General features: G+C 65.4%; 1 protein-coding gene across 1 annotated transcript; it reads right to left on the bottom strand.

Annotated features, from left to right (window-relative positions):
- Positions 1–1,486: 1,486 nt before the first annotated feature.
- On the bottom strand, positions 1,487–5,636 carry LOC141966368 (glucagon receptor-like). The gene is made up of 13 exons (XM_074919008.1): positions 5,536–5,636; positions 5,216–5,312; positions 4,765–4,872; positions 4,359–4,480; positions 4,147–4,253; positions 3,877–4,033; positions 3,418–3,577; positions 3,158–3,218; positions 2,908–2,977; positions 2,349–2,437; positions 2,026–2,164; positions 1,671–1,712; positions 1,487–1,558 (listed from the first exon to the last, which is right to left on the bottom strand). Exons 1-13 carry the CDS (start codon positions 5,611–5,613, stop codon positions 1,487–1,489), a joined length of 1,302 nt encoding a protein of 433 aa, XP_074775109.1. The 5' UTR covers positions 5,614–5,636.
- Between the last annotated feature and the right edge of the window lie 3,182 nt (positions 5,637–8,818).

Below are 8,818 nucleotides of genomic sequence, written 5' to 3' on the forward strand. Positions count from 1 at the left end.
CCTCTGCAGGAGGCTCCCCCCAGCCTGTAAGCGAAGGGGCTGGAGGTGAAGAGCCACCCGTGTCCACCTGCACTTAGTGGAGAGCAAGAGCTGCTTTCTCCCTCCTGGGGTGGCCTGTTCCCAAGGCCGAGCAGCGGGAAGGGCAGCGGCACGTCTGTCCTGCCACTGGGGGTCAGAGCCGGGGTGCGTCTGGCCGGAGAGCGCCAGGGCCAGGCCCATGGAGGAGCTCCCTGCAGCCGCGGGATCAGCTCTGCTCAGGCTGTGCGGCCTCGGGTGCTTCGCTGGCCAAGGTAGGGCTGTAGCTGCTCCTGGGCTGCCCAGGCTTCCCCAGCCTGCCTGGCGGGGGGAGGCAGCTGAGCCTTGGCACCCTCTGGAAAGCAAACTTCTTGAATGGCAGCTGTTGCACAGCTGGGCCCAGAAATGTCCAGCCTTTTGTCAGCAAAGCTGTTCCTGAGCTGAGCATGGTTCCTGCCTGGGATTTCACAGCTCTCCCTGCTGTGAAGGGGAAGGTGGCTGGGCTGGGTGCTGGGGTTGGGCTCAGCTCCCAACGAGCTGATGGGCTGAAGTCCTTCGCTCTCCCCAGTGCTCTTCCCCTGTCACCACAGGAGAACCAGGGCTGCCCTTACTGTGCAGGGTAAATACAGCAAAGCGCTCCAGTACTGCCTGCTGCCCCGGCTCTGCTCACTCAGAGGGGGGATCTGGAGGGCTCTGCTGCAGGAGGAGCTCAGCGAGGAGGAAACCTGGTGGTTTGTGCAGCTGCATAGCCGTGAGGAGGAGGAGGCGGGTGGTGATGCCATGTTCTGTGTCAGCAATGAGGGTGGTGAGAAGGTGTAAAGGCAGCACCTTGCTACAACGAGGAGCTTTGCAGGATGACTGTAGGATGGACATCAGGGAGCTCTCGGGGTGTTGGCGAGATAGTTCTTGCTTGGGGCAAGGAGAGCAGGAAGGTGACACCCTGGGCAGAGCAGTGCTGGCAGGGCCCAGGGTGCAGCAGGAGCTCTTTGTTCATGGGGCAGCAGTGCTGGGCTGAGCAGCGTCTCCCTTTCCCCACTGCTGGCCAGGTGCCCTCTCCAGCCCTCGTGGTCCCCTTCTACGGGTGCCCAGGTTCATCTGGGTGGGCAGGGGCGTTCCCCTCAGCACAGCTGGTGGATGCCAACAGAGGTAGCTGATGGTGTTCAGGCAGCGGTAGAAAGCAGCAGGCATGTCTCCCCCAGCAGCGAGCTGAGGCTCCTCTGAGGGAGAAGTGATGGCTGGTAAGAGCCAAGGGCACTTGCCTCCCCCTTGGGCTGTAGAGGGGTCACGTCCCCTCCAGCAGCTCCAGGGCTCTCGGCTGCAGCACCACTGAGCCACTGGTCCCAGCCTGGCTGTTGGGGTGAGTGCTGCTGCAGCCCCCCTTCCCCACAGCCCCCCCGCCCTCCAGCCAGGCCCCTCTGCCCATTGTAGCCAGCAGCCCCTGGCTCCTGGCCCTGCGGGGCTGGTTGCTGCATCACTGGGCGCAGCAGAGCGCCGGGTGGTCGAGCTTCCAGAGCTGCCACTTCTTCTTCATCTCTGACTTCACCTGCCAGAGAGGAGAGAGCGGGGGCTTTTCCCTGGCCGTGCCCTCCCCGCAGATCGAGCGGGCACAGGGTGGGGTGGCAGAGCCCCGGACCCAGGCAGCAACAGGCACATACCTCCTTGTTGGCGAAGCAGTAGAGCACGGCCACCAGGAAGCCCTGGAGGGAAAGCAAGGAATTGAGACCCCAACACCACACCCTCTCCCGGGGCTGGGATGGGCTTAGTCTCCCCAGGCCCTTTCTGGGTGCTTTTGGGGCTGAGGTCCCCCTGCCACCACTGCCTCAGAGAGAACAGGAGGCACTGCCTTGCACTCAGCAAGAGGGCTGGGGGTGGGAAAGCCAGTGTCCCCCTCCCTGACCTCTGCTACAGGCTGGGGTACCATGGGAAGAGTGAGCTGCAAGGGGGACCCTCCAATTCTTGCTCCATGGTGTGCCCAGGGCAGAGCAAGGTTGTGTCACGCTCCCACCTCACCTGGAAGGAGTTGAGGAAGAGGGTGAAGAACACCTTGATGTAGCGCAGGATGCCCGTGGTTTGCTCGTCGGTGGCGAAGATGAAGATGACCTCGTGGATCCCAAAGAGGGGGATGAGGGTGAGCGTAGCTTTGGCCAGCCTGAAAGAGCAAAAAGGGACCCCTCCAGCAGCGAGTCAAGGGCTGGGGCACAGGTGCAGGCAGGGACAAGCTCTTAGTCTCAGAGTGGCTGTTTCATGATGTGCGGTGAGGAGGTGGAGGGGGAGGTGGTGTAGCCCCAGGACCAGGGAGGACCCAGGACCAGCCACCCCTTCTCCCAGCTCACCGCAGCTTGTAGTCTGCATAGCCCTTCTGGTTAGCACGGAGCTTGGCCAGGATCACCTTGAGGATCCGCATGAAGATCAGCAGGTTGATCTGGGGTGGGAAATCAAGGCAGGGGCACACACAGCCCAGCACCCCCACCCCTCGCAGCCCCCCAGCCATGACAAGCACCCTTGAGGGCTGCAGGAGAAGACACCCCCATGTACTGCCAAGGCTGCTGTAGCCTGACGGTGCTGGTCCCCAGAGCTGCCCTCACCTCCCTCCTGCCATCCCAAAATCCCAGCTAGGAAGCAGCAGGGGACTCCACCAGCCACCTTCTCTGGGGCTCCGCACAGCCCCCCACCCCTGTCCCAGGACCCCCAGAGCTTGAGCATTAGCAAGCTGGTGCAAAAAAGCCCCATGTGCATTTAGCATGATGCCTTGGAGACCAACCCCTCCCTCCTGAGCTCTGCTGGGAGCTGCTCTGGGGGTCACTGCCCCCCACCCTCACCCCCAGGAGCCAGGAGCCAGGGGCTGAGCTGCTGTTTTCCAAAAAAGTGTGGGGCTGGCAGGTGCCCTCCTACCAGGGAGGCGAGCAGGATGGGGATGCGGATGATCCACCAGTAAGCCATGTTCTCATTCAGCGCCCAGCACCTGCCCAGGGAGACAGGGAGAGCAGCAGCATCAGGGGGTGCAGGATGAGGCCAAGAGTGTGCCAGCCCCAGCGAGGTGCGTCAGGGACCCACAGCAGTCTCTGTCCCACCCTCCAGCAGAGCCCAAACCCCAGCCTGGGGCCAGACATCCCAGTGGGACCCCCCATCCCTCCCCACTCACTCCGCATTCTCCTTCAGGTACTTGGCAGCCATCCAAGGCACCACGAACACCACAGGGGTCCCTGCAAGTCACACAGCAAACCCTGTAAAACCAAGCACCCGCCTGAGCTGAGAAACCGGCCCCGGGGCAGGGGACACCGTGGGGACACCCAGGGTCAGCACAGCCCCCACCCCACACCCTCCTGGGGCCGGTTTGGGCCACGGCGCTCCCTGACACTGGGTGCTGTCCCTGGCCCCGCCGCATGCCCGGGTGGCCCCTACCCCAGCCCAGGTAGAGGTAGAGCCTGTAGTAATTCTTCTCAGAGAAGACGGCCCCGATCAGCAGCTTGTAGAGGTAGACGGCTTCCACCAGGAACCAGTAGTGGTTGGCCAGAATGCAGTACTGCATCAGCACCTGCGCCGCCCGGCAGCCCAGCGCCGCCTGCGAGAGGAGACCCGCCGTGGGGGGGGAACGGGCACCCCGAGAGTTCACCCACTGGGTGCACAGGCACCCCAAGAGCTCACCCACTGGGTGCACAGGCAGCATAGGCACCCTGAGACCTCATCCACCAGATTAAGAGCAGCATGGGCACCCCAAGAGCTTGCCTGGCAGGTGTCAGGACACCACAAGAACTTGCCCACTAGGTGCCTGGGGCTGCGTGGCCACCAGCACCCCTTGGGGTGAAGGTCCCCACCCTGGTCCCAGCCGAGTATCAAGCAGGGCCCCCCCATGGCACTTGCCTCATGGCTCAGCAGAGCCTCCCAGTCAGCCACCTGCACCAGCTCCATGCCCCAGCGCTTCTCCAGCAGCGCATCCTTCACCATCACCGAGGTTGCCCGCAGCCCAAAGGAGGCGAAGAGGTTGGCGTGGATGTAATTCCTGGTGCAGCGGAGCTTCCTGCCGAGAGTGAGGGTGTCGGGGGGCCAGGTGTGCAGCGGGGTCACCTCTCGGCTCGGCAATCACTGGCTGGAAAGGACAAGGGGCAGGACCGCGTGCCCCGACTGTCCTACCTGAAGACGGTGAGGACGAGCAGGGCAGAGACGAGGGTCAGGAGCGACAGCGCGTACCCCACGGTGTAGAGCACCTTGAAGCTCACCATCAGCCGGCGGGCGCCCTCCTGCAGGTGAGCACCATGCTGGTGAGCCTGGGCGAGCAGCACCCACCTGCACAGCCGGGGTGCCCCTGCCCATCCCTGCCCAGCAGCCAGGCCGGGGCACCTCACCTCCTCAGCGGTGGACTCCATCTCCTCCTCGCACTGCGAGTAGTCCCGCCAGGGCTGGCTGCCGTTCACCGTCACCCACTGCCCGTCGGTGCCACACCTGCGGCTCACCAGCCCATGTTTCACTGCAGACATGAAGAACCGGCACGTTCCCCTTGGGCTCCCCCAGACCCCTCTCCTGGGACGATGGGCTGGACTTTTCCCAGCCCCAAAGACCCTCTTCTAGGGTGAGCGTGAGCGGGCCTGAGCCAGTCCTGCTCTGTCCCCCACATGTCCCCTGACCCCCAGGTCTGCTCATGGGTCCCTCTCCCCCCGGCAGCGGGCAGGAGAGGAAACCCCGACAGCCTTTTCCCCCCAGCATGGCCCAGCCCTGGCTTCCAGCTCTGGGGTGGCAGAGGGTCATCATCACCTTTCTCAAACCAGGGCAGGTAGAAGGGACAGGAGACATTGACGGCGGTGCCAGGGCTCCCGTCGGGCCAGCAGGCATACATGTCGAATGTCCGGTTGCAGAAGAGCCCTTCCAGCAGCGGCGAGGAGGGGAAAGCCGATGGTCAGACGCTGGTGGCACAGCCTCATGCATCCCCACCCTCCCAGCCTGCTGCCAGCACCTCTGAGAGGGCTGGCATCACCCTGAACCTGTGGGGCCCTGGTACCCCACACCAGCCCCCACCCCCAGGGGCCTCCCAGCCCTGGGCACCCTATCTGATATGTGGAGACACTCATCAGTCCCCGGCTCATCCCTCCATGGGTGGCCAGCACAGAGCATGCTGGAGGAGGGATCAAAGCTGGCCCCAGCCCCAGTTGTCGCCTGGCTCCATGTGCCCCCACATCTGACCCCAAGCCGGGGCACTGCTGGGTACCTGCCGGGTAGGGCTCGCTCGCCATCCTCCTCAAGCACTCGTCCCGGTACCGCATCCATTCCTCGAAGGTCTTCTCCAGCACCTTGGCCCCACCGTTCTGCAAGCCCAGAGCCAGGTCAGAGCCCCCGGCCCGTCGCCATACCGGTCTGCCCACCCCACCACGGCGCCCGGCAGCTCCCCAGGCTGGCTGCTGGCGTCCCCCCGACGATCCACTGCGCGCCAGCATCCTCGAGATGGGCAGGAACGTGGGATGAAGCCTCTTCACAATGGGTCGACGCCCAGTAGTGCCAACCCCACTGCCCCATGGGCCATTCCCTTACCGGCATGGAGGAGAACAGGCACATCCAGGCAAGATGGACGAGGCTCTGCCGGTACCTGCAGCCGAGCACATCCCTCATGGCTGTCCCCGCCAGCCTGTGGCCCGTGCTCCCAGTGTTGGGGGCGTCTCGGGCTGAGCTGGGGACCCAGATCCTGAGGGAGAGGTGGACTGAGGATGTATCGGCTCTGCTGGCCACCCACACTAGTGTGGACAAGGCGTAGTGCTCCCTGAGGCAGCAGAGGAGAACCGGGGTGCAAGCGCCAGCCGCACACGCATCCTGGGCTGCCACAGCCCCGGGTCGCTTCACTGCCAGAATCAAAACCTCAGGCAGAGCAGCCAGGGTGTAATTGAATTACACCTCTTGGCTGAGCCTTGTCAGCTTCCAGGCCACCGCTGCCAGCCCCCAGGGCAGCCGGCAAGGGAAGGGGCCCCAATGCTGAAGTCGGAGGGGAGTAAAAGCCGTCCCAGTAACAGATGTGACAGCCCCCGTGCCACCGCTGCTCGCCCCCGGCAGGTGGCCAGCACCCCATGGGTGGCCCGTTGCCACCAAGCCCTGGGAAGGGGCCAGGGCTGCAGGGACAACCCCAGGGGATGGCAAAGCGACCTCCCCGGGGGCTGCCCTGGGACTCCCTGCCCTGCTGCCTGCCAGCCAGGCTGGGACCCCCCCAATCAGCAGCACCCCATCACCTCCCGGCCCCATCCCTGCTCGCAGAGAGCACCCCCGCAGCCCCCCACCCCGCACAGCCCAGCCGGGGGGCTCCGGAGGGAGAAGCAGCCCCGACACCCCCACGGGGCTCCCCATCGCTCCAGGCTGGACAGCCCCAGCCTGGGACCGACCGTCCCAGCCCGTACACCCCCCGGCCGGTGCCCCCCCCACGCTCCCCGGCCAGCACGGATCCTCCCCTGTCCCCGCCGTCCCCCCGGGGCTCCTCGACCGCTCCTGCCCGGTGCCCGCGGGGGTCCCGCTCCGCCGGGCTGTGCCGCCGCCTGCCCCCGCCCGCTTACCCAGCGCAGCGGCGGCTCCGCAGCCCCGGTGATACCGGTAGCCCCGGTGATACCCGCAGCCCCGGCTCCGCGACGTGAGCGCGGCGGCGAGCGAGCGGCGTCTGCGGCGCGGCCGCCTCCTGCCAGCGCCGTGCCCCGACGGGGGCGGGGGGGGGATATGGGGGGGCTGGGGGGCGGCACCGCCTCCCGGGGTTCGGGCCGCCCCGACGGGCCCCGGGGTGTGCCGGGCGCCGCTGCTCCCGCCCCCGTGGAGCTCCGGCACGGCCCCCACGGAGACCCCCCCGCTGCATCACGCGAGGAGGGGGATGAGGGTGCAGGTCCAGCCCCACTGGGGTCCCCGGTTACATCGCGTGGGGACAGGGATGGGCGTCCAGCCCTCAAACTGGGGGTCATAGGGATGGGAACATGGGTCCAGACCCCCTCGGGCTCCCCCAGAGCCCCCCCCTCCATGCAGGGTGCCCTTCACCTGCCCGGTCTGGCGCCCCGACGGCGGTCCCCGGTGGTGTGGAGCCCTGAGCAGGCGGGGTGGGCTGCGGGGGCCACCCTCCCCTGGGGACAAGGAGCGGGTGACCCTGGGGATGATGCTGGATCCGGCACAGGGACACAGCCTGTGACACGGGCCCCATCGTCTGGCCCCAACAGCGGGGAAACCACAAGGACAGAGCCAAGCCGTGGGACAAGGCTGGTGGCCCTGGTCACGCTGCCCCCTCGGCTGCCCCCCGTCCTCGCCGTGGGGAGGGAGTGGGTCTGTGCTGACCCACGGCCGCTGGGCAGGGCAGGGCTCACATCCAGCCCGGTGAAGGTGCTTTTCCCACCACTAGAGCAGGCGGAGGAGATTTAAAGGATGGCTGAGCCCTCCCGGAAAGCCCTGGGGACCCTCCAAAGACCAGCAGCAGAGCCCCTCCAGACCCCCACCTCCCTCTGCCGCGGCTGGCCCAAGTGCCTGCAGGCAGTGCTGGCCCTGCCCGCAGTGGGAGGCCTGGTTCAGGCCCTAAAACTGCTGCTGGCTCAATGCTTCAGAGGATGCGCTTTTTTTGCAAAAATATGGTGTTTTATCCTGAAACTGTTCCAGTGGGTTCGGAGCAGATACAGCATTTCAGATGGATGAGGAGTTGCAGGTGTCGCTCTAGCGAAGCGAGGGGTGTCCAGTTATTCCAGGTGAAAAATAACCAGTTAGTGGAGCAGCCCGTGGTAACATTTTGCTGTTTTGGGGGAAGCTGAGCCCTCGGGTGCCTTTCCCAGCATGAGCTGACACCGGCTCTTTCTGGGGCCCCTCCACGCCGTGCAATGGCTCATAAGCAGATTATACAGCTTTTGTGAGTCTGCTCAACACGGACAGGTGGAAAGCTAAATTTAGATTTAAAGAGTGGGGCCTGGGTGGGTTTTGGGCAGATATGTTCTGCTCTGAGACTCCCTGATGCTGGAGGGTCCCTAGGTGAGGTGTGGGTCCATTTGCAGGGCCCCAGTACCCTGTTAGGGAAAGAGAGAGGAGCCAGGGGATGGTGTTTGAAGGCGAGCTGGCCCCTTGCACCCCCCTGAGCATGACAGCGGTGTGAGGGCTGTGCACAGGGAGCGGGTCCTTCCACCCCTGCAGCTCTTCCTGCTTGGGAAGCTGAGCTGGGGAGTGGCCCCGAGCCTCTGAGGGCTCTCCCGGGTGCACCAGAGAGGTGTGGGTGTCTGCACCCCAGCTGGGCACTGGTGTGGTCACTGCTATGCTGGTTCATACTGGGAGGCAGGTGCCGGGGCGATGCTGCGCTGCAATGGGCCATGTCTCCCCTGCTAACGCGCGGCCGGGCTCGGCACTGGGAGGCTGCCCGGTAGGTGCAGGCAGGGAACGTGCCTCTCGGGCGTTTCTAAGGGGACTGGGAGAACAAATCGGTTTTCTGGCAGGATTCGAGCAGCCTCTGCATGAGGACAGCACGTAACACACGAGTGCCAGGCACCAGTTCTCTTTCGGGAGCAAGGAGCTCCCTGTGTCCCCGGGGTGTGGTGGCCGTGTCCTCAGCTTGGCTGTGACACAGCCCAAAGCTGTCCTGCTGCTCCCGGGGTGACACCCCTGGCCCAGCCCTCGCCTCCCCTGTGCCTGGGCCCGCGGAGCCGATCAGGGGAGATGTTGCTGCGCTTGCTGGGGAGCCCCTGGGGTGCTGGGGACCCCTCCAGTGTCCTCCCAGCATGGGCAGGGCTCACACTGGGAGGGCCATGAGCCATGAACAAGGGACTCAGGCTGTGCAGGTGCAGACCCTCGTGTCCCCCCTCTTTTAGGACCAGCCTCCCACAGC

The sequence above is a fragment of the Athene noctua genome, chromosome 15, assembly GCF_965140245.1.
Source record: "Athene noctua chromosome 15, bAthNoc1.hap1.1, whole genome shotgun sequence".
NCBI lineage: Eukaryota > Metazoa > Chordata > Aves > Strigiformes > Strigidae > Athene > Athene noctua.